The sequence below is a fragment of the Solanum verrucosum genome, unplaced genomic scaffold, assembly GCF_900185275.1.
Source record: "Solanum verrucosum unplaced genomic scaffold, falcon-dt-bn FXZP01000261.1, whole genome shotgun sequence".
NCBI lineage: Eukaryota > Viridiplantae > Streptophyta > Magnoliopsida > Solanales > Solanaceae > Solanum > Solanum verrucosum.
The window spans coordinates 6,305,492-6,332,400 of NW_026019969.1; the positions used below are offsets into that span (position 1 = coordinate 6,305,492).

Sequence of the window (26,909 nt, forward strand, 5' to 3'; positions counted from 1 at the left end):
AGTTTGGCAGTGTGCAGGCTTAGCTGCAGCAGGAACATTCAGTATACTTGTAGCCTTCAATATCCCTTAGCTTATACTACATCCTATTTCCTTCTTTTCTAAATCTTTCTTTCCCTTTGCTATTTTTAGTACCATTTGGATCAATCCTACACTGAAATCAATTAAATCCCGTAAACATAGTTACAAAGTTGAAGAAGGAAAAAAGAGTGATAGAAACTTACGATCTAAAACAAATCACATATATTTATGTGGATGTAAATTCTTTCATTAGGCACAGAATGAGAAAAGCGAAATTTTTTGTCATAATCCAATTTCAAATGTCAATTGAAAAAGAAGGAAACTAAAAAAGTTCACTAGGGTTGAATTGGGGGTAAAATGGAGGTGTCAAATAGGAGGTCAAATCTAATACTCCCTCTGTTTAAAAAAGAATGGTTTAATTTTCTTTTTAGTATGTTTAAAAAAGAATTACTACCATTTATCTTTTTTGGCAACATTTTAACTTTAACTTTTCACGTGACATGTTTAAGGCCACAAGATTAATATGCATTTTGGTACATTTGACATAACTTTAATTTAGAACCATAAGATTAAAAAGTTTTCTCTCTTTTCTTAAACTCTGTTCCAAGTTAAACTAGGTCATTCTTTTTCAAACGGAGGGAGTAATATTTCGTGCTTTGATAGGTTTGAAATGCAAGCCATACACTTTGAACATGTAAACGTATGCAACACGTCCACACAAACAAGGCTGCAATCAAAAGAGATTGATGTTTGGGCATTTCATTGCAAAAAAAATAAAAAATTATCATCTATAGTACTTGTGAATACTTTTTTCCCTCTGTTTTGAAATCTCTTTTATCCCATCAATCCTCCTTTTTTTCCTCTAGTAAATTGTAGTAGAGTATAGTATTGTGTGGTAATGTTATAAAGAGTGGGGGATGGGATGGGATGGGATGGGATGGTGTGTTTTAATTTTTTGCAAAGTGATGGATAGACTTTTTACTCCACAGCATCAATTGGTATTGAAAAATCAAAATCAATGAGCCAAAAAGACAATTTTGATAGCCCCTTTTCACTTGTTTACTTGATTGCTTCACCTATGGGGTCTTTAAAGATTTGCCCACTCCAAGACTCCAAGCTTTAACTCTTCTTGTCCCTCTTTACTTTAATTCTGTCTATCTTTTTATTTATTCATCACCCCACCCCACCCCCACCCCCACCACACCCTCACATCTTTTTCCAGCTATAAATACTTGAGCTACCCCAAACTTCTTATTTGTCACCTTAAGTTCAAAAATGAACAATTCCCTCACACAATGCAAGAAAATACCTTCTTTTTGTTTTTGGTTGCTGAATTTGTAGAGTTAGCTTTGGTACTTTTATGGAAATATTGGCAATAATGGGTGGGTAGCTCAAGTTGGAGAAGCAGGGCACGTGCAAATTCTTGTATTCGACGATATATGCATTACTATTGGTAATGCATGTATTTTGCACGTGTTCTCCTTCTCCAACCCGAGTTTCCTACCTCCTCTGCTCTCAAGATTCTTCACAATTTAGACGAAATCCTAACTTATTTTGACCTAATGTGACTCAAGACGCAATTGTTGTAATTAACGTTATTTTTTTAAAGTATACTCTATATACGAAGGGAATATTAACGAGTAATGGCATGCATGACTATGCCCTTAATTAAACAGAGTAGAACAAATAATTTTCATTATATTATTTACAACTTTTTTTTTGCAGGGTTTCTATAGAGAATTGACAGTTGTGTTTTCTATTTATATAACATAATGTTTAAGAAGAAGGAAAGCTATATAGATTTATAGGTCAATTTTGTCATGCTGTTTTTAGGTGGCAATGAAGGGAGATGGACCAAACATGGAGCTAATTGTGGTCCTATATATGCAGTATGGCTTAAAGGAGTCTGTCTAGGCTATACCCATAGTGTTCTGCTTCAACTTAATATGACATTTGACATCTTGTACTTCAAAATTATTGCATCTTGTAATTATAGTGTAAGAAAAAAATTGTTCGTACTCTTTATTCTACTAGTATAATTGTTTATATATTCTTGGTTGCAATTTTGAACTTCAGCTCGTATATGTTAGCCACTTCTTTGAACTCCAAAAGAGAAAAAAACAATCAATTAAGGTCTAATCTTCCCGATTCCAAGCAACAGAAGTAAGCTAAAGTTTAACCATACATTTTGAAAATGTATATTCAGATATATATTTCGAAAATTGCTTTTTAAAAACTCACTTATAGAACTTCAATTTTTTTTTCCACGTATGATGCATGTTGAAACAAATGTCAAATTTTCATGTTTCAATATTTGGTGTTGGGAAAAAACATTGGAGATAAGATTGTGGGTGGTCCTAAAAGTATAGATCAGAGTATCTTTTGTTAGATTTTGTTAAGAGAATTGATGTACTAGCTATAAGCTGCTTGTTACACTCAAAGGTGGTCCACGAAGATCTAAATGCAGCCTTGTACGTACCTTAGCCAACATAAAACAAAGTTTCCTGCTAACCTGACGTTCATATGCCAGTTTTTACATATTCTAACACATTTGGGCAATGTCATTACAAACTACTCTATGATTTTAAGTCTCACTAACAAAAGAATTAGGAATATAATAATAAAAACTTTTAAGAAAAAACAGCTCAATTTAATTTTGACACATGGGCTTTATTGTTTATCAACAAGTCCTATTTTTGTGTAATGATCAATTTGGTGTGATCTCATTGTTAATTTTTTTTTAAACAAAAAATAAATAAATTTGACTTCACTATTTTTTTAATAACTATTTTCCTTTCCTTTTATTTCTTAAAACAATCTCAAATTGAATCAATTTCTACACCACTAACCAATAAAAAAGATAAAAGAAACACCTTTATTATCCATTATCATTCTTTCTAGGTTTTAACTCAAGTCAATATTCTCTCTCTTCACGTTTTCCCATTTTTCTCTCATTCATTGTTCATGAAAAATTAACTCTTCCATTTTCTTCCAATTTGTTCAAGATATCTATCAATTAATTCAAGAAATCTCTCAATTGATAAAGGTAATTTCGAAATCACCAAATATTTTGTGACTTTTCTTCTGATTTTGTTTTCATATTCACCAAATATTTTTGTATTTTGGATTTTATGTATTTCTGATTTTCTGTCCTTTTTTCGATTTTTTTGTGAGTTTGTTTACATATTTGAGATTCAGCAGATTGTAGTAATCTACATTAGCATTCATACATCATATATTGTTTGATTTTTTATACATTCATATTTAATAATTTCAATTTTTTCTTATAGGTTACTAATGCACAAGTGAATACGGATTCAAATTTGGATTTGGTGAAAACAAAATTAAAAAAAAAGGAACATAGCAGAAGAAGAAGAAGAAGAAAAAGGAGAGAGTCAACGTTGCAAAATTGTAACAGAATTGTATTTATATTAATTTTTGTTTGTTAATTTATATATATTTTTTACTCAGCATTTGTAAGAAATACTTTTTTTTGTCATGAAATACAATATATTTTAAAATACAAATTTTGATTGTTATTAAGATTGTAAATTTGTATGTTTTGATGATTGGAATACAAATTTGTTGGAATTTTAAGAAAGAATATACGTTTTTGAAAAATATACAAAATCAATGTTGTATCCTTTCTTAATGAACACAGATTACATAATACATAAGTATATATGGATACAAATATTTTATTTATATTTTTATTTGTGGATACAAATATCATTCTAAATAACTACAAATCCATTTGGTAACCTATTAGAATGAATACAAACAAATAAAGAAATACAAATGTCATTAGACAAACTCAAACATGAAAACCATAATGAATACAAATACACATATCACCATATTGAAATGAATACAATCAATCACTTTTGAAATTGTAACTGATGAAAATTTTAAGTGTTATGTTCCTTTTAAAAAAATATTTTCTCCCATGATTTTCTCCTTTATGTTATTAAATAATTGTATTCTTTCAACTCAAACAAATAAAAAATACATAAATCAAAAGAATAACAAACTAAAATATTGACATTTTTAATAAATATTGAAAATATTAATAAAAGATCCCATTAAATGCTAAAATATTGATATTTTGAAAAACATTTCCTTTTGATTGTTATTGGTGTCAATGAAAGCCTTATGATTTTTATGTTAGAAAATATAATTAATCAAAGCATATTTTCCGACAGAGCGGTATTGGTGATAGGTATTTTGTGAGGGGCGGAATATTAGCAAAATACACTGTGAGTATGGACTGTCTATGAGCAAAGACACGCGCTTGGATCTGGTCGATGTGCAAGGATATATATAATCATGCACATATATATTTTCTCCTGTTTTATTTTACTTGATATCTATATAAAAAAAATTAAATATTTTATTTATTTATTTTAACAAATTAAGATAGTTTTATCACTTTTTTTCATATTTTTTTAAATATTTTTTTCTAGTTCATATTAAGTGATTTTTTGAGGTATAACACATTTCTTAATAAAAACATATTAAAGACTTTTTTTTGAATATTACCCTTTTAATTATTTCTAAATTAGTCTTGTAGTAAAAATAAAATAATTAATAACTTTATTAAATGAAAGATAAATATAGGGAAAAGTTGAACTTTAAACATACCATTCTCTTATTCCGAACTATAAAAAATATCCCAAGAAATATGAATTAGAGAGAATACTGCTGTAGTAGTTCAATTGGAGCTACAATACATTATTTATTTGATAATTTGATAAAATACATTTATAACATATCAACATAGGTCAAGTAATATAAAACGGATTGAATTTATATACATATATATATTTCCCTTAGGCTTGCGTAAGCATCTATATATAATAATCACATCACACACTAGTCAATAGTCATCATTTTATGACTTGATTTGGCAGTCAAAATGAAAGTGGAGGGGTTATAATTTACCTAAGAAAGTGGGGGATTTTCTTGTAGCAGTTGAGACTGGAGAAGGTTTCTTTGCTATAGGGCCATTACTTATTGGAAATTGAAATGAAGTTAATTTAAATAATTTTGCAGAAAGAGTTAAGAGTAGAATTAATAAATAAAAAGAAAATGGAAAAAACAATAGCGTAAAAAAGTGAAACAACAGGGGATAAGTACTAAAGGAGTTGTGGCAGAAATGGGAATCAATGTAGTTACTACTCAATACTCACTACTTGATGTTTGAACACGCAATGCACGCACCTCGAGGCCTTCATAATATATTCCTCCGTCTTATATTACTTGATCCTTCGTGAGCTGAATAAAACTCTCTTGATTAATTTGCTAAAATGAAGTGGAGGGTGAATAATACAAGAGTACTTCCTCTGTTCCATTTTAAGTGAATTGTTGGGGTATAACACATTCTTGAGAAAATAAATTAAGAGCATAAATTAAAAGTTACGTACTTTTCACAATTACATCTTTAATTATTCACAAACTATTTTCTTAGAACATGTAAAATAGTTAAGAACTTCATTATATAAAAGATAAAAATGACAAAAAATTCTCAATATGTTTTTTATACATGAAATAATACACTTACTTTAAATTATTTAATTTTTTTTGACAATTCTGTGTGAACAGAGGGAGTAGTATTAGGTTTTTCCAAGGCTTTGTTCATGAATAATGATTATCAACAATTATAGTATAGCATGTGCATTCAACACACATACGTGCCCTTCCATTTAATCATGTTCTTGCCAGTCTCTCATTTACTTCTCTTTTGAAAAAAAAAATAGGAGTTTTGTATTAAGTTTTCCAGTAAATAGAGACCGATTTAAGATTTAAAATATATATATTTGTATAATAATAATTAAGTTTATAAATAAATATTAACAAATATTATTGGGTTTTTATAAATCTATGCGCACTTAATAAGCTAGATCCGCCCCTTCTCGTATAATTTATTTTGTGTCATCTCGGGTAATATTGTGATAACGTTAATTTTCTGTACAATTTTAATCTGTTACTATTGCTATTTCATTATATTTTCATCAATAGCGCTTATTAAAAACTTAAAAGACGGTACAAAGAAAAAAATCATTTTATGCAAGCATTTTGTTATACAAGTCTACATCGTTATTCGTTAACTAGTAGTCAATAACTAATTAGCCAAAGTCATGCTCGATGATTGAAAAAAAAACATTTAAAACAATTTGAAGATTAACTGACTATGTAGTTCATTCTGTTAGAGTTTTGCCATGATTTTCTTATCTTATTTAAAATTTATTTTTTTCTCAAAAGAAAAGTCAAAGTATTACCATAAATGCTTAAATTTTTTCTAAAAGGAAAATATAATTTTCTTCTATATTTGATTTATTCTTTCCTTAGAGGAAAAGTTTGGAGATCTATAAATTGAAGATTCATATTCTCATAACAGAACACAATAGAATCCACAATGTAGTCGTTTAGAGAGTTTTGTTTATGGAGATATTTTCTCTCTATAGTTTTTCTATGTTTTAATTAGTTTTTTAATTATGTAGGTCAATTGGTCATATCATATAATAATAATATGTTTCTTTTAGTATAGTTTTATGTGTCGTCTAATTTATCCTCATATGATTTGCAATTGTAAGCTTCCGTATGACGCCCTAATCCCTTTCGAACCCAACAAGTGGTATCAGAGCACATGGTTCAAAGATCCGATAGTTCAATGATCTAATGCTTGAATGAGGTTGAAGACAAACTCAAGTGGTTTCAAATCAATTTGTAACTAATTTGATGATAAAGAAGATTTTTGTCCAGCTACATGTGGAGAAAAGATTAAAATCATATTTTCAACATTCCTGTTGCTGCATCTTTTAAAATAAAAATAAAATATTTTAAAATCATTTTAACCCATATATTTTAAACTTTATTTTTAATCATGACAATCAGCAGTGATGAAAACTATGTGAAGAACGAAGATATCATGCATGTGAAGAAGACAAATCAAGTTTTGTCAAGAAAATCCAACCAAAAAAGAGAATTGTTAGGGTTTTGTCCTGATTTTCTTACCTTATTTGAAGTTTATTTTTTTCTCAAAAGAAAAGTCAAAGTATTACCATAAATGCTTGAACTTTTTCTAAAAGAGAAATATAATTTTTTTTCTATATTTGGTTTATTCTTTCCTTAGAGGAAAAAGGAGATCTATAAATTGAAGATTCATATTCTCATAACATAACACAATAAAATTCACAATGTAGTCGCTTAGAAAGTTTTGTTTATGGAGAGATTCTTTCTCTACAGTTTTTCTATGTTTTGATTAGTTTTTTTAATTATGTAGGTCAATTGGTCATATCATATAATAATAATATGTTTCTTTTAATATAGTTTTATGTATCGTCTAATTTATCCTCATATGATTTGCAATTGCAAGCTTTCGCATGACGCCCTAATCCCTTTCGAACCCAACACATTCCTGCTTCATATGAGCAAGCAAATCGTTAGATTATTACCCCATAACAATAACATGATAAAAACATATTTAGCGTAATTTAATAAGCTGGTATGACCGTGTGGAGAGGATGGTCATGCGTATGTAGTCTTATTCGGTTATTCCAACTCAAGTAAATATATCAAAAATTAATTATAATAATTACATTATTAACTGTTACAAATTGTTATTCGGACCATTATAAATGTAGTATCATATCCTATGTAAATATATTTGCCAAATCAAAAGTGATCAATGTAATAAACCGAAATTTTCATTATATTAATAAGAGCACTGGAACACGATTACAACTTTAAGATCCTAATTGCAATGATCAAACTATCGAATTACAATGGAAATATTGAAACCACTAGTAATTAAAGATAGAAGAAGAATGGAGATGAGAAACTTAGATTCTAGAAGAAGAGGAGAGAACAAACATTTTCTTCAATATGCATAATCCCTAAATTGCTGACCACTACCCCATTTAATGGAACCGTTTTCACACCTACTACTCGACCCGGATCCCAAATTAGACTGGACCTATTCGTTGTTCTCGGCGCAATAAGTCTTGTCAGCCCAATAACTACTTGTGTGACATTGGTATTCATATTGGGTTGGACTTGGTCCATAACAATACTTTCGTCTTCAATAAGAACCTTGTCCTCAAGGTTTGAGTAAAGCCACACAGACAGTATACTGTGGAATCTTACAATACTTGAGTATGTGTAGAGCACTGCAATAGTGGTGTGAAGTTGAAACCAAACACTGTCAACTTGCAGAATAGAGGAAGCAGTTTCATTGCCTTTAGAGCAACCCATATTACCAAGTACCATAATAGAAGCCATAATTCTAAAAATTTTCATCTGCTCTTTCTTGCTATGCCTAATAATTTCTAATACCTTCATTATATTAATATACTCATGAGCATTAGTAATATTTGTTATTTCATAGCAATAAGATTGTTGGAGATAGGAAAATGATCCAGGATCCCTCAATCTACACTTCTTTTTCACCTCCATGGGTGTTTCACAAAGAAGGGAGGAATAATGATGGTTATGTTCACGAATTATGACAAGGAAAGCTCGAGATCTTGCGAGGAGAGATGATCTCATTGCTGCATCGAATATTTTTCTAAGCTTTGCAAGCTGAATCTGTTGTGCTACAGTGCACTCTTCAACACGTCTATGGCCACTGAAATAGGCAAGATAACACATAAGCCTCATTGTAGTTATGAACTTCCCATAACTACTCAAGATAGAAATTCTTTTACTGTCATTGAGCATTGACTTGTGAATAACATAAACATCAACAATTGAAGCAACTTTCACCAACGCAAGCTCACTTTCGATCACTGTAAAACTCTGAATATCATTTTCACGAGTTTATAGTGCAGCCCATTCTTATAGTGAGAAAAAGGGAGGGCAGTCAATAATTTTATCACCATGATCCAAAATGTCATGCATTATCAACATAAGGAATTCATCAGCACCATATCCAACAAGAATATACTCAAATTCAAGGTCAGGACCATAACTAGTTGGTACACCATGAGCGCCAAAGAAAATAATGATCTCCTCAAGCGTAGAGAAATTATGCAACTCTTGCTCAATCAAGTTTGTCGTGGACTTAATAGAGCCTTGTAGCCAAGCAATACAAACAATTGATGAAACTTATTTTCCCTCTGGTGCCATTTTCAGTGCACTAGCCTGCTCACTTATTTTCTTTCGTATAGAGAAATCACCTCTTATGAGTTGTGCTGATAGTCGTTGCGGGAATTAAAATAACTTGGGAAGACGTATAATATCTAAAGGTGCAGTTGGCTATATCTCCCTCGATGTAGCTTTTTGGGAACTGACATCAAACATATGATTCACCTCAGAGTATTTATCATGCACTTTTGATTTAGGTATTAGCATCTCATATCTTTGTTGTCCGGGATCCCACACTTGAGTCATAGAGTTAGAATATGCAATGAAGCCAACTGTACCAATAGACCCTAATAATAGTAGTGGCTTCGTGTTCACTGTATAACCAATGAGAGCCTTAGAGTTGAAACTTATGCCTGGATCCCATACACAGAGATTTGTAGCAGCTCCAAGAACAAGGACAATATCATCACGATTAAACGAAAATTGATACAAAATATTGTGAGTATCAATTCACAAGTAAATTTTCCATGCTCCACAACAATCATGAATTCATCTGAAGGCATGGTACTTTGTGGGGTACAATCTCTATCTTCAGAATTTGTTTTTCATAATATAAATCCTCAATAGTTGCAGGCTCCAAGAAAAACTCAGCAAGATACAGTTCCTCACAGGTCTCAAATTCAATTTTTAGTTTATTAGAGCTACGAACGAGAGAAGTAGCAGTAACATACCTCTTTGACATATCTTTTGGAGAACACTCATCGATCAATTGGGCTACGATGTGCTTAGGGCCTGATGCTTCTTTAGCAAGCATTTTGTTTGGAGTATCGGCTTGCACCTCTGCCACTAACAGGGTGCAACAACCAGGGAAACATTCGTTAAACACCTTAGGTGACTTACTATCGTCCAAATCAGCTACACAGCTAGAGACTGAAGAAGTTTCCTCTATTTCTTTGGTGAAAACTTTTATAGGCATTTCATCGAGCTTATTGTACACTTGACCTGAAAAGTCATTGATAAAAATGTTCGACAGACCCTCAATATTATCCATATGGCTCGAGTTTTCTTCGACCAAAGGAGAATCAATCTCTCCGCTAAAGACTGTAACAACACTAATACTCACATTTTCTACTATAACTTGCTTAGACGTAACTGAATATTTGTTCTCGATCTTCTGAAGCAAAGCCAGAATATTTGAAATTTGAGCATCCATCACAAGAGACTTTGCATACGTTCATTTCGAAAAACACAGGGCTAACTTCTCCTTGAAATGGGTCCAATCAAAAAATTGTTTGTTGCGAATCATCCAACGGAACCACTCGAGGGCCTCACCATCGAGATATAAGGAAGGAAGAGGCAACCAGTGTTCTTCGGAGAAGCCCAAAAAAGTGAAGTATCATTTTGCCCTAGAAATCCAGTCCGCTGGACTATCGGTACCGCTGAATCGATCTAATACCACCCTTGCCATTAGAGTACGTCAATGAAAGCACCAATTTAATGAACCGAAATCTCCACTTTATTAATAAGAGCACTGAAACACGATTACAACCTTAAGATTATAATTGCAATGATCAAACTACCGAATTACAATGGAAATATTGAAATAACTAGTAATTAATGATAGAAGAAAAATGTAGATGAAAAACTTAGATTCTAGAATAAGAGGAGAGGACAAACATTTTCTTCAATATGCATAATCCCTAAATTGTTGACCACTACCCCATTTAATGGAACCGTTCTCACACCCACTACTCGACCCGGATTCCAAATTAGACTGGAACTATTCGTTGCTCTCGGCCCAATAAGTCTTGTCAGCCCAATAAGTACTTGTGTGACCTTGGTATTCATATTGGGTTGGACTTGGTTCATAACAATCAACAATTGAATGATCTGAACCTTGATTGTGTAATTTGGTCCAGAGGCGTTAAGGCCCATCATAAAATTGTACTAGGCCCTGCATCAGTGCCCGTTTGGATTGACTTATTTTAGGTGTTTTTAAGCCAAAATAGTTTTTAAGCAGTTTTGAAGTGTTTGAGTAAAGTTAAAAAGTGCTTATAAACACTTATTTTAAAGCCAAAATAACAAAAATAAGTCAAAGGTCATAAGTTAGAAATCCTAACTTATGGTTTTTGACATATAAGTCAAGCCGAAAGCCAATCCAAACAGGCCCTCAGTCTTTTCTTCTAGTTAGAATCGTCAACCTAGGCTTGGCATGTTAGATTGGGCCAACTATAGCTTGCTATTTCTGGGGAAAATTATGTAGAATAACCAATATTATGTCTATATTAGGTACTATAGCTACAGTCTAAAAAAATTATAATTTACGGCTACAATTTTCTCAATTCTTACTAGTCGCTTGATTTATACAATTCGTTTGATTTGTATAAATCCAGAATTTGTATAATTTGGTTGCTGATTGTATATATCCAGAAATTTGTATACGCTTACCCTAACTATTTGTATACGATTGATGAAAAATTCACAATAATTGGCAAGCGAAATATATAACGGAATTATGAAAAATTCCTAAATGTATAAATATTGAATTTAAATACACAAGTGGACAGAAATATACAAAACATAGCCTCCATAGCAACAAAACTATAGTTAATTAGTTATGAAGCGCAATTATCAAAATTATAGTTATAGAGCCTTATTATGGCTATTATGTTTGCTATTTCTACTATTTTTTTTGTAGGTTTGTTTTGAGAGCAAATTCTGATTAATCAGACTCTAATGCGGGTATAGACTTCTTGAACTTCTGATAAATAGGATTTATATATATATATATATATATATATTATAATGGGTGTGAAAGAGCTATAATGACAATCAAAATGAGACGGAGAGAATATCACTTAATAGTACATTGGATAATTCAATTGTGGACTTAAATTGTGTTAGAAAAACTATGTAATGGGAATATCAGACAAAAAGAATGTTTCTGTACTTGGATGTTCAAATTTGAATTTTTACAAATACAATTTATGATTCTATATTTTTTTTTAAAAAGGAAAAATTATAGACTTTCCACCTTTTAGTTTACTTATTACCATTATCCCCTATAAGTTTTACAAACCTCCAAAATCCCTCATTTTCGCGCATCAGATTAGTGTATCTCGCGCATCAGATTAGTGTATCATGTATAAAATGTAAATCAGATTAGTGTATTATGTGTAAAATGTAATGTATCTCGCGCATCAGATTAATGTATCAGCACTTATCTTACTTAACGATTAATGTATCTCGCGCATCAGATTAATGTATCAACGGTTATATTATTGTTTCCGTTTGAGGGATTTCTGTAATTATAATCTTTTAAGGAATAAATTGTAATTTTGCCTTAAAAGTATGTGATTTTTGTAATTTTTCCAAAAAAAAAAAGGCTTGACCAGCCAAGCCCGCGAGAGCCTCTTAGAGCTGGGCTAACATTTGTAAGGCCGATCCAAGTAATGGGCCCAACCGGCCCAGCCAATCAAATTTCAAAGCCCACGTGAACGTTAGATTGGGTTGACCCATCTTTATTGATAGCTCCACTTTCTAGTTACCGATGACTCAACATTTTACAAAAGGTTATCAGTATCCGTCCACATGAAAAGCCAGATAGGACTGACAAATTATCTTTTTTTCATGGTTAATATGTCAAAAAAAGAAGAAGATATGAAGTTGTGAAACACAGTGAAATTTTAGTATCTCAATTGGGTGATTATCTAAAAAAATTCTTATGATTCGTAAAATCTTAATAGTTCAATTTGTTAAATAACTGAATTTTCACTTTGTTGATAAGAGTTCGATATTTCACCTCGTAATTAATTCCCTTCAAGTAAACTCATTCATGGAATTACAAGTATTTTGCTATTATTGTATGGTTATTTCTTTTTCTTTATTTGGGTATAGTGTGAAATTATTAGATAAAACAAAAGGGTGGTGTGGGTGAGGGATGGGGGAAGAATTGTCTTGTACAGGTAGCACTCAATATGATTAGACATAATAATGCTTAGTAGCATTAGTGTAACCTTAAAGATCTTATCTTAATTAATTATCTCATCTTATCTGTCTTTGATCTAACATGTGCTTGTCTATTGATGGGTTGTCAATTGTTAAAACCTGCTTGTAATGGAAGGACATTTTTCTTCCTACCTCACGTCCCCTTCAAAATATAACAAGGATATATATTAAATCAAGGCTGCTAGCTGTTTTATGTTGACAAACTTTTAGGATAGCCAATGGCAAATTAATAGAACTTTCTATGATCTGTTTAAAGCATAAAATAAAATATATTATTTAGGGTGTCAAGAATGAATTTCATTCAATATCTATAAATACTTCTTAACCCTAAGTATTTGTTTCAATTCAAAATATGGTTACTCTTTCCTTTCAAATTATCAATTGTTGTTTCTAAAAATAATTATCTCAAATTAATTATTCTTTCAGTTTTATCCTAAATTATTGGAGTAATTATTATTTTTGAAAACTACAATACTTTAATCACGATATATAATTTGAGATGGACAAAGTCAGGAAATATCGAAACACTAGTTTGAAACATATATATTTCATGTGAAATAATGTTCTCCACTCTCAAGTCTTTTAATGTTTATACAAATCAAATTTATTTTCTAACTAAAATTCAATTCCAAATATAACTTAAAACGTTCAAATATAGTCTTTTAACTTAAACTAGAGACGTACTTCTTTTTTAACTTATATAGAATTAATTAATGAACAAATTAAGTTTTCTACTTAAGAATAATGCCTAATATAATATGAAATCTTGAGGCTGATCTAAAGTATCATTTAAAGGTTAATGTGAAACCACCAAGGTTTTTTGTATGCATTATATATATATATATATATATATATATATATATATATATATATATATATATATATATATATATATATATATGAACTTAGTTATTATTCTTCACTAATTTGAAAATAATATAAAAAAAAATGTAAATATCAAATTTTAGATCCACCTTTATCAAGTTGCACTTTCAACTATTAGCCAAGGTAAAAAGGAACTCCCTCATTTTAAAAAAGAATGACCTAGTTTGACTTAATTAACACAATTTAAGAAAATTAAGAAAACTTTTCAATCTTGTGGTTCAAAATTAAAGTTATGCAAATATATCAAAATATCCTTTAATCATGTGGCCTTAAACAAACCACGTGAAAGTCGAAAATAAAGTGTTATAAAAAAAGAAAGGAATCATTTAAAAAAAAACGGACTAAAAGAAAAATAGTTCATTTTTTTTGAAACGGAGAATGCATTAGAATCCATATGATAAAGAGTTTTGTGGTGGTGGTGGTGTGGTGGGGGTAATGAGGATCTTTATGCACAAACCTTGTAATGGAATCTAAAGATCCATGAGCTTGACATAGGACCTAAATTGATAAAGGCCATCACTTATAGTGTTAAATGAAAGATGAATAACTTATCAATGCCCTCAAAAGTCAAGTCTTCACTATTAGGAGTTGTCCAAATCACAATTAGGTATGGTTGAGCAAACGGTGTTCACAAGATCCTTGTGGTTTAGGGGTCTTTCAAATGTCAAAGTAGTTGAGATATTACTGTTTCCATTTATTGTTGTATAAACTTTGTGGTTCAAGATAAATGACTCTTGGACATGATGAAAATTCATTAACAAGTCGAACCAAACATTTGAATCTTATGCAATAAAGTAAGTAAATAAGTGGACTTGAACGTTAGACTAAATGGGCAAACAATATAAGTGAAGTGGAATCAATAAGGAGATTATATTAATCAGGTTCATAACAATATATAATCATGAAAGAACCTTTTATAAAGAAAAATAAAAAATAAAAGATTTTATTGCATCAAACATAAAGATCTTCCTCCTCGAATAATAGAGAAAGTCAGAAATAAAAACACGTTCGGAATTAATTTAAAATGTGAGCCCAATAAAAGTGTTTGAACATAACAAATATAAAATTTAAAACAAAAGATTAGCATTAAAATAATTTTAGACATAAATTTCAAAAAATTATAATTAAACACATAATATCGAATTGAACAACGTAGAAGTGAGACTCAAATAGAGGTGTGGTGGAGGTCACATATCAGTGCCCCGCAAGGCTCCAATAAGATAGAATTTGAACCATAACTTGAAAGGTCGTTTGCTTTTATTTAAAGGTATAGCACCACTTGCCTAATTATTAAACACATGTAGCTTATATAAAACAAAAGGTAATTACTGATTAGGTAAGGATTTATATATTAAATATAAAGGAGTGCATCTTTGACCTTTCTAAGCTATTGAAAGGACTTGTCCTGTATCGGAATCAATTTTTTTATTCAAAGCTTGAAATCTAAAAGATAAATAAACGAAGAGGTAAAAAGAAGTTTAACATCTATTATAAATACGTAAAAAATAATTTTAATCATGTATAAATGATATAACTTTTTATCGAAGAGTGTTCATTTGAACATCTCAATCCTTGCTAGCTCTTATTCTACTTGGCCCTTGGTTTTAACATTTATCTACAATGGTTATTAAGGAGCACTTTATTCATAATGTTAAAATTTTTGATATAAATTCAAATTTAGCTAAATTTCAATATAAATATCGACAACGAGAAAACAAACTAAAAAAAAAAGGTTTGGCCCCGAAAGGGACATGCACCTACTAAGTATGGCATGATTGACATTATTCAGAATTAATTTTTTAAATAGATAAGTGGGTATACTGGTATAAATATTACTTTGGTTAACATCAACACACAACTTATGGAAAAGACGGCGTACACAATGCTGTTTCTTTTTCTTTTAAAATAAATAAAATTATAACATAATGGTCATTTTATATGATGATACCAAATACAGTGCCAAAATTGTAATTTGCTTCTTGGGCTTGCCTAGATATTTTCTTCGAAAAATGGTGTATAACAACAAATATTTAAATCATATTAAATGTTATAGCTACTATTTAAGGAAATTCTAATTCACAGTTATAGTTTCCCTCAATCTTGTTATTAGTTTGATTTGTATAATTCACATAATTTGTATAATTCGATTCCTAATTGTATAAATTTAGAATTTTTATATGCTTATCCTAGCTATTTGTATACAATTTATGAAAAAATTCATAATAAATTATCCTGTTTGTATATTGGCAAGTAAAATTTACAAATGGAGTTTTAAAAAAAATTCTAAATATGTAAATATAAAATTTGTATATACTTACCCTATTTATATATTTGCAAGTAAAAATATACAAACAAGCACAAATATACATATGCAACTTCCATTAGCAAACGAAATATAGATATGTAGCGCAATTATAAAAAACATAATTATAAAGGCTTACTATGTCAATTATGTTTGCTATTTATGAAATTTTCTTCAGTCTCCAATAGTAAATTTGTGGTTATGAATGCATTTTAAGGTTGGGGTGGAACGGGATTTGAAAAAAATATGTTGAAGTACATAAGTAGAATGTTTATTTTATTTGTTCTTTCTAGAGCGGATTGTTTATTTTATATAAAACATACAGAGTTATGTTTACACATAAAATGTATAATTGTATTTATAAACATGATTCAAATTAAAGACATATAGATTGAGATTGATCAAAATACATAGTTTGTGTATTTTGTAACGTGCTGACTAGTATGAACAAAATAGTGAATATGAAATTAAACAAAAATAGTAAAGTACAATAAAGAGAAGGAGCATGAGGTCTTAGGTCTAATGTTGATGGCTGATAGTGTCATCAAACAAACTTTGTCTTATTAGCTAGACAATTTAGTACAATAAGTTATAGGACACAAGAGATTAAGCATATAAAATATCAATGTATTGTATAGTGAGTAGATGATAAATCGATTTAGAACAAAGAGAAGACTATTTATAATTAAATCCTATGATATAGTTTACGTGAAACTCTTTTCAATAAAGATTCTCATTTATTTATGTATGTATTCATTGAATAACGATTGATGGAGATCTCATGTCTTTTGTGCAATTATTGGGCTGTATATATGATCTTATAACCCCAGAGTTAGATGAATACATACGAGCTTTACTGAACTCAAGTATTTTGGATCTAAATCCTCCAGGAAAGTAATTAATGCTTTTTTCGAAGATAACTATTGGGACACCTGACACCTCCGTAATGTTGAGTCAGTCTTGACTTGTCCTTATCCTCTACGTGTCTTTCCTAAATACTGAAAAAAGTTATAATCGATTTTTGAATTTACTCTGAGAATTTTTTTATAAACCTAAACTTAGTAAATAATCAAATATAAGTTAAAACAAATGACATACTTTATACGTCTCAACTTATTTAATAGTTTTAGATTGGTAAGAATTATGAAGTAGCTAAATAAAAGAAAAAAAAGATCCTTTTAAAATGTACACTGAATATATTTTAGTACACGTTAAAATTTTTTATTTATGTAACCATGTGAATTCTCTATCAGAGAAATCAGTAAACACAAAAGTAGAATTCATTGACTAAATAAACAATTTCTAAATAAAATAATATTCCATCTTTTTTCGAAGGGAAAAAATCACACAACTGAAAATAGTCCATTGTCATTACTAATTAAAGAAAAGAAATAAAATAAATTATTTTAACGACAATAACAATAATAAATAATCTCACAAAAATAATATGTATACAGTCTTTTTCTTATTTTATACCAATAAAGAGATTATTTTGGAAAAATGATCGACTAAACTCAAGTAAAAACAAAGTCTAAATATAACAAGAAATATTAACGACTTATCCAGAACATTTCCGGGTCAATCTCAATACCCAAAACCCAATTCGCCATTATCTGGATAAAATAAAGGACATATCTGACATTTCATCCGGATAACGACCGATCACGTGACATTCTTGATCAGCTCAATGTTCATGAGCCACGTGGCTAAAAGCCAAAGGTAGAAAGACGCCGGCTTTGTCACGTCGATCTTATCTCCATATACGTGCTCTTAAATCCAACCGTCCATTTCATCTCAGATCTGAAAGAATAAAATCAACGGCCTATAACCGATCTTATCCCACAAACCTGCAAAAAGCCTTTACGCTTCAGCCGTCAATAAATATCAGTCCCCATAGCATCACTCACTTCCCTATAGAACACAACAAGCCGAGAAAGTTCTATCCCAGCGGACGCAGAATTTCCTTTTTTATTCTTCTCTTCTTCTCCCCTAAACGTGAGCCGATTCGCTAACCTAAACCATGAGCTTACTTGACAAGCTCTGGGACGACACCGTTGCCGGTCCCCTGCCAGATAGTGGCCTTGGGAAACTCCGGAAGTATTCTACTTTTAGTCCGCGTTCAAATTCCGGCAAGGGTACGCTTTTGTTGCTATCTTTCGCCGGCGTTTGCTGATCTCTATTACTAATAACAAACAATAATCAGTACTATATATTTTTATTGGCTTATCAAATCTGTGTTAATCTGAATTATAACTTACTATAACGTATTATATTTATCTGCGAACGTTCACAAATTAGTGCGATTTAATTAAGGCTATCTATTATTTTTTTTCAAAGAGATCTGATCAGTAATTTTCTATAGTTGACTAAAATATATATGTTCATTTCTGTCTCAATTTGAATGCTGAAATTGAAAGATACTTTTTCCGAATTAAGGACTGGAAGATTGCTTATCAAAAGGAGAAGAAAATAAGGCGATTTTGATAGATAATTTGATCCGAGGATTCTGCAATTTTCGCCACCGAAAATATATTCGATTCTCATAAAGCATTTTTTTTTCATTTTGCTTCAGAATCAGAAGTTTCAACACCGAGATCCTTCACCGAGGAAGCAAGTGAGGACGCGGTGAAGGTGACGAGAAGTATCATGATAGTAAAGCCTTCCGGGAGTCAGAATAGAGATTCACCTCCCGTTTCTCCGGCCGGTACTACTCCTCCGGTATCTCCTTTTGCCGGTAAGCTGCCAATTTCTGTGATTAGTTTTCCGGTCTAACTCGTTCCTACTACCTGTTTTCCCGTCGTCGCTTCCGCGGCTGCATCGCCGGCTTTTACCATTAGAATAATTTGTTCGATTCTTAACCGAAAGTACCCTCCAGGAAAAGAGGAGAAAGAAAAATCTAGAAGAATCTTATAAGGTTATTATTGTCAATTCGTTTTGGGAAGGATCATTTGGACATATAGGGTCTTGGGGGTAAATATGTAATTTTCTTTAATTGACGTAACTTAGCGGATAATGCGAAGCAATAATGCAGATATTAGGTGTGGACGCAATTATTTTAATAATGGTGGTGTCCACTTAGATAGTGATATCCTTTCTAGAGTCCATTGATGTGTTTAAAAGACAAAATTTGTGTTCGGCCACACCCCTCCACATATAACAACTGTGCATGGCTGCTTAGCTTACACATATACCCCTAAAATTGAATAATTAGCTATTCATCTAACATTTTGGATGGTGGTCCAGTTTACTTTGATTCTCTTAATCTGCTCATGACTTGGCCCACGTTGCCATTTTGGTCAAAACATCAATTTTTAGAAATGAAGGACCCCCTATATATCCTTGACCTTTCAGATATATGTGTAGTTAAGTGGATAATATATGTTGGAGTTCTTATCTTTAAATGAGCGATTGCTTTAGTGGTCTTATAATTGAAACGACATGATAATAGTGGAAGTGTAGCAATTACTTTGTTGGATAAATATAATACAGGGAGTTTCTACTAGCTAGTTACATGCATGGTGAGTACTCTGTAGAGTGAGACTAATTATTTGATGTGTAATGATGATGATCAGGTTCCGCTGGAAGGGAAGCATTTCGGTTCCGGCGGCGATCAGCGTCATTTGCATACGAGAATGCCAGTGGGGTTGGACCCAGAAGCCCTCGTCCTCCTTACGACCTGTGAGATATAGTCGGGTTCTCTTTTTTTGTTATCCCTCTTGAGGCGGTTGAATGTAGTATAGCTAGTCGACATGCTCAACATGTGTTCCTGGTTGAGAATGTTGTTTTGTGTGGTGTTTAATTTGTTTGCTTAATTTTGTAAATAGTGCAAGTGGTTCTTCGTCTTGCGGATGTTGTGACGAAGGTTTAGCACAAGATGTAAGCGTCCAAGTTGGTCATGTATTCTGCTTTGTATTACGAGTTTCCCTTCTAATGTTATTTTGGTTTTCCTCGTCTCATAAATGTTAATAATTTGACCTTCCGTTAGGTTTTTTAATTGATCTTAATCAACGTACAATGGGGTCTTTGCGTGATGGCGAAAGAAGAAACAAATATCTCAAACTTTAGTCAAACTAGGAACTAATGGGTGAAGAGAGAAAGAAGGGTACGCAATGAGTATGGAGATTTTATTGAGGATTTTTGTCAAAACACTTGAATAAGCCGATGTTAGCATTAATGCGATCACTTTCTTTGTTAGGGGATTTAAGAAGTTACCCGTTTCTTACGAAAATCAGAGTATGGATTGCTAGATTTAGGAGCGATACTAACCAGCTGTCCAATATCTGAACTTGGCGTAATGAAACCCATTAAAAATAACGAAAGAGTTGATTTGGAGAATAGTAAAAGAAGGCTATTTGTTGAAATTGCTGAAGTATTTATTTTTATATCTTAGTTTCTGTTATTAGAAGAACTAATTATCCTAGTTGGTTTATATTTGAAATGTGGTTAAAAATGTCATCTGCACATGGGATGAAATTCATAGTTCGTTATTTTATTACACCATACGGGGAACTGAGCAACTATTTAGTACTCCCTCCATTTCATATTAAGTTAATTTTTGAGGCATTTTTCATTTTTCAAATTAACATAATTATTCAATTTTCAAGGCTACTTTTAGAGTGTTTTTTCAATTTTACCCTTCATTAGTTAGTATTAGAATTAGTGATTAATTAATATTTAGTTATTTTAATTATAATTTTGACAATAATTAATAAGGGTAAAAATGGAAAATTAGATTTAATTTATGTCTTAATCTAATTTTTTTAAAAGGTGTGAAACACCTCAAAAATTAACTTAATATGGAATGGAGGGAGTAGTACTCTATTTGCATAAGAGGGGTCTCCTTATTTTATGCTTATAATGTGTTTGAAATAACATGGCACGAGTACATAATGAGAGGAAATTAAACACAATGATTTTCGCAATGTGTGATTTTGAATTGTTAATTTTGGCTAGTTTATGGATAAACCTTTCAGGTTAAAAGATAATTTGTCAAATTTGAAAATTGATTTACTAGTAAAAAAAAATTCAAAAATTATGACTATCTACCTTGAGACTCAAGACCCTACATCACTGGTAATTGTACGCGGAGTATTAGATCTTGTGAAAATGTATCGCTTCAAGAAGGTCATCAACACCCTCAAATACTTTCTGGGTGATCGCTAACTCCTAATCTTGGACTCCTGTTTGCTTTTAGCAGTTTTTGTTGAACTCCCTTGACATATTCTTAATCTTAAAGTAGTTATAATGACGCGACTAGTTTGTTGAGACGCGCCTAGAATCAAGAGCTCTAAGTGGGCCAAGATTTATAAACAGAACTGGTGATGCAGGATGATGAACTGGGAAGCCAGATTAAAGTGCCAAATTGCACGCGAACCAAATCTCACAAAGGGTGTTGAACGATTTTTATAATCGTCCGATAAATGATTGGTGTATGTATGCTTGACTTGGATAAAACAAAACGATGACTTACCAAGGATGCCACTTTTTCAGTGACCAAATTAGACGGCGATGACTTAACTTTGGATATTTAGATTATGAAAATGATTTAAATAAAATAGCTGGTAATTATTTTATTTTATTTTGTTTCATTGTATTTTTATTTCTAATATGATAAATACAGACATAAATTTACTGAGACCTTGATATATTTTTATTCATTATAAAATAATTTACTTATTTTTTCCTAAAAAATTTCCCTAACACTTCTTTTTTTAAAAATAAATATTTTATAATTTTTCAGAACTTGACGAAACAAACTATAAATCTTATTAGGCAGTGATTTGCCGATTGAGCTATTGGGTTATCGATAATTTGATTACATAAGTAATATTTTTAGATATACTTACATCCAATTCCTAGTGGTGCAGGATCCAGTAAAAGTTAATTTATATTAATTTCTGAATTCTTAATTTCTAAATAGCTGATATATAACCTTAATTATACTTTGCAGTAGAAAAAAAAAATCCTTCCGCTAGCAATTTTTTAAAAGTTCTCCTATTGCTGCTAAGTGCTAACCCATAATTCCATTAAATACTAATTTTTGAATCCTCAATTTAAAAATTACGAGTTAATTCCGTATTACAATTTATCATAAAAAATGAGTAAACTTTACAAGTGCCCTATTTTTTTTTAATCCCATAATAACCAACGTCTGCTACAATTTTTCTCACAACCTCTGCCCTTTGAATGAGGACTATGTGCTGAACACTTTGTGCATATTGGGTAAACCCTCACAATATAATAGTTTGCAAATCACATGAAGGATATAAACCACACTAGGCAAGTCTTATGCAATAAGTTCATCTCAAAAGGCATCGGAGTAGATCGATTCCGGCCATCCTCCAAATCTGAGTCATCCCCAAAAGACACAAATACCCTATTGCTAAGCCAAAATTCCAATAATAATTAAACAATATAATAAGAAGGAAAATATATAAATAAATAAAAAAAAAGAGGGAGGAAGAAAGGGGTGGTTAAATTAAAGTAAGCAGGGAAGAAGTGAGAAGAGAAGGGGAATGAAGAATGGAATTGAATGGGCAATTCACTTTGGTACTGCTGCTGGCAACATCCTTTCACCTTCAACTACACTACGTTTCAGGTATCATAATCCTACTCTTTCTAGCTTCTACGCAACAAAAACTCAAGCCCTAGGTTCAAACAATCCCCTTCTTGCTGATTTTCTGCAAAATGAGTAAATTATTCCGTTGACTTAATATCCAATACCTTCTAAGGAAACCTCGGATGAATAAAATGAGTGATTGTAATAAGGGAATCCTATTTTTATTAGCAATTAGGCAGTTAATTTTGCCGATCGAGCTATACTGGATTTTGAATAATTCGATAACCCCGTAAATTCGATGTATTTACTTCCAGATTGGTGGATTAGTCACCAACTGAGCAGTGTGTAGACTGCAAGTCTATTCTTGATGAAAAGATCGCTGGCTGTGTTGTTGTAGTTGTTCATGTATCTAGTGTATGTAGTGTTTTGTAAGGATGCAAAACTGTCCTATAGTGATCTGATTTAGTATGTGAATATGTTAGGCTAATAAAAAAGTATATGTTTAGACATTGGTTTTCACCTTTGCATATAGATAAGAATGTTAACATAGCCAAACTTTTCACATGTGAAAAGCCAGTATAGTGTATAGTGATCTACAGAACCAAATGATTCTAATTTACGTTGCAATTCATATTATTATTTGTGAATTAGAAAGAAGTGCCTAGTGTTTGGAGTGTTTGTGGGAGTTATTATGGACCTAGATCACGTGAATACATAATGACGTTGAAGGAAGCAGCATGCAAGAACTGATCAAATTCATCAAATCGAGGTGGAGTTTTCCAGCATGCTAGAAAATAAGATGGGTAATGGTAATTGTGGCGAAGTCCAGAAATGTTGGGTGGAAAGTGCAGGGCCACGATGCAGTGCATTCCAGGTGTTAGAACTTAGAGATTATATTATCAGCTAATTGGATTGCTTTTAAGTGGAACTATGAACCACACTTCCTATTTTTAGGTTAGATGCTTGTTGCACAAGCATCGGAGGAAATATTTAGGACCTTTTGTTGTAATGGATCCAATAATATATGTGCACATTAAGAGATTGGTTACACATATGGTATTGTAGATACTAAGAAAGTTTGTTTTGGCATGAAGTTGAGGCTAAATGTGTTAGCATCACCTGACAAATTATTTTTTTTAATAAGTTATTAAATGGCAACAAAAAGATACATAGCAAAAATTACAACAAAAAGGGAGATGTCTAATCCTATACAAAAACTTCCAGGACAATTAAGGGGCAGACAAAATCCAAAAAGAGTTCTGCACTAGTGTGAGAACGGTGGGTAAAGATTAGAGGGTATAAAGGAGTTTTCCCTAACCACTGGTTTACACCAATGATTTGTATTGTGCCATTGCATATTAAATATGTATACACTATAAATGATATGTTTGAAGGAGATGTCACTAGTGTGAAAACGGTGCGTAAAGGGTATAAAGAAGTTTTTCCTTAACCATGGGTTTTACACTACAGATTTGTATTGTGTCATAGTTGTTTACCCTAGTTATAATGATCCAACTTACCTGTGGCACAATACTGTGTTAACTGATGAAACTAGCAAGGGTAGCAACCAAAAGTTTGACCTATGGAGAAGCACTCTAGAGATAGGGGTGTTGGGATGAGTAGAAGTAAGATTGATATATGCACAACAAGTTTTTCTTAACATAATTAGAGTGAAATGAGTGAGGCTATACGGGATTGTAGAGTGTAAGTGCCAACAATTCAGATAGCTATGCTTCATGTTCAGCTAAATTGAATGTTAGATGAAGATATAACAAGGAAAGTGCTACTGTAGTATTATGCAATAGGAGGATACCTACTAAATTTGAAAGTGCTACAGCAGTGGCAAGGGTCACACCTAGAGGATAACTCTTATAAAAGAACACTTGAAAGTAAAATTAGAGAGGTCACTTGAGATGGTGCTGGTCATGTCCTATGTCGACTTCAGAATGCACTGGACCCTGGGTGTAAAAAAATCGCTACTGAATGTACTAAATGAGATAGGGAGACCTAAAATCACTGGGCAGAAATCGTCTTGAAAAACATATGATCTCTTAGAATACGTAGCAAAGAAATAGCAATAATGGAAGGAAAAAGTTCATATAGGCGGTACCAAGTAATTGGGATTAAGTTCATGTATTATGCATATTTAAGGTTTGTTAGGAGTTGCTTAATCTTGTTAGATATTTGTGTGCAACCTATAATGAAAAAGATATATGTATGCCAATAGAAAATGTAGTGACTACCCCTGTAAGAGAGCATAAAGTATTGAATTTAGCAGATTCTAAATGAAGGGGATTGAATAGTGAGGATTCATATCTCCAACTCCAACTAGCTTGAGATTGATGAACAGTTGTTGTGTAGTGATGTTGTCAAAGTTTTAACTGTTCGTAAGAAATGCGAAATCATACTACTTGGATAATGGGGGCTCAAGATATTATGATCTGATTATTAATACAAGTTAAGAGTATTAATTTTGAAGATCTTAAAGAAAACATTGATGGGTCTCAGTTAAGATTTTTATTTCTAACATCTTTTCTTACAATGAGTTACTGAATCATTCAAATACAGGTAAGGATAATGGAGTTTGCATTTCACCTGGTGGTCGCTTTCCTAGATTTTCAAATGAAGGAAAACCTCCAAGAAAAGTAAAAAAGGGCCCAAGAGATTTGAACCTCTGTAGGGTATTTCGCGGGAAAACTTGTTGTGATGTAACACAGACACATCCTGCTTTTATGTCCATTAGGAGGCTTGCTTCAACTGGAGAAGCGAGCCAGGAGTGCTTGCACTTATGGGAGATGTTAGAATGTTCAATCTGTGATCCACGTGTTGGTGTGCAGGCTGGACCCCCTGTTTTATGCACCTCTTTCTGTGACAAAGTATACCAAGCTTGCTCCAACGCATACTTCTCTGTTGATGCTAAGACACAGGTTTGTTTAGAGCTCAAGTTTGTTAACAGAATTTTTAGATGAGTTATTCAGCAATGGAGTATCTAAACCCACCAGACAATAGCTTTTATTGGATATTTTGATTTGGTATTTTGGATCATATACAAAGATGCTGCTTTTTACTCCTCAGGTTGAGCTCATTAGCTCAACGCCTACGACATCAATTTTAGTTTCTTGTCATGATTGTTCTTATCAGTTATTGACATATTTCACATCTGATTAAAATTTACATGTCAGGTTCTAGCACCCTGTGCTGTAAACGACTTTGTGTGTGGTAGAGCGTCCGAATGGATCTCTAATGGGACAGAGCTCTGCCGCGTTGCAGGTTTTTCTGTGAAGTCTTTGTCTGATGATCCAGAAGAAGTTTCTTGCTATGGTGGAAAATCTAGTGTGGATTATATTGCTGATTCATGGCGGACCTCACGGTCCAAGGTGCAAGAGAAAGCTGACAGTTCTGGATTAGTGGAAGATTTCAAGCAATGGCTGGAGGACATGACATTTAAAGAGAGAATATCTTGGGCTGTAGGAGGCATGGTTCTTACTGCAGTATTTACCAGGTGAGTCAACTCCTGTTTAGTACTTATTTTTTAAATTCCTTCAGAATAAAAAGAAAAGATAACTGAAGACAGTCTAATTTTGAGCTTCGTGGACTCTCGCACACTGTTGTAGTCTTAGAATGCTAGTTGTTCCTAAGAGCCGTATAATCACGTGGACTCTGATTCTTACTCTGTTAAGAGTGATCATCATGCATTTGAAAGTTTGTTAATAATGTCTGTACACTTGTGATATCATGCCTCATCACTGTCATTTACGTTTACCATGCAGTCAAAGGAAAAGCCATAGGCAACGCCAGAAACTAGCGGCCCTCCAACGTACTGCCAAGAAACTAAAAGGAAGGGGGAGTCCAAGATCTCCTACAACTTTAGGAAGCCTAAAGGGAAGTTAAAGATGATAACTAACTCCTTTCTAAAAGGAGGAATTTCATCTTGTTATTATACTCCCTGACGAAATTAGCAATGAATACAGATTTTAATTGTTATTGTACTTCCAAGTGTGAAGAAAATTTTTGGTGCAACTCTGATGTCGTCGCTACCTCTCTCTCTACCTC

At 31.9% G+C, this 26,909-nt stretch overlaps 3 protein-coding genes across 3 annotated transcripts in view; 2 read left to right on the top strand and 1 right to left on the bottom strand.

Moving 5' to 3' along the window:
• LOC125815184 (serine/arginine-rich splicing factor SR30) overlaps positions 1-26,909 on the bottom strand; it is a 64,562-nt gene that overhangs the window by 29,450 nt on the left and 8,203 nt on the right. The window lies entirely within an intron of this gene.
• LOC125815198 (dormancy-associated protein homolog 3) lies at positions 18,208-20,244 on the top strand. The gene is made up of 3 exons (XM_049494611.1): positions 18,208-18,432; positions 18,870-19,031; positions 19,870-20,244. Exons 1-3 carry the CDS (start codon positions 18,318-18,320, stop codon positions 19,977-19,979), a joined length of 387 nt encoding a protein of 128 aa, XP_049350568.1. The 5' UTR covers positions 18,208-18,317; the 3' UTR covers positions 19,980-20,244.
• Positions 22,750-26,876, top strand: LOC125815202 (uncharacterized). The gene is made up of 4 exons (XM_049494615.1): positions 22,750-22,895; positions 25,425-25,783; positions 26,039-26,358; positions 26,627-26,876. Exons 1-4 carry the CDS (start codon positions 22,820-22,822, stop codon positions 26,745-26,747), a joined length of 876 nt encoding a protein of 291 aa, XP_049350572.1. The 5' UTR covers positions 22,750-22,819; the 3' UTR covers positions 26,748-26,876.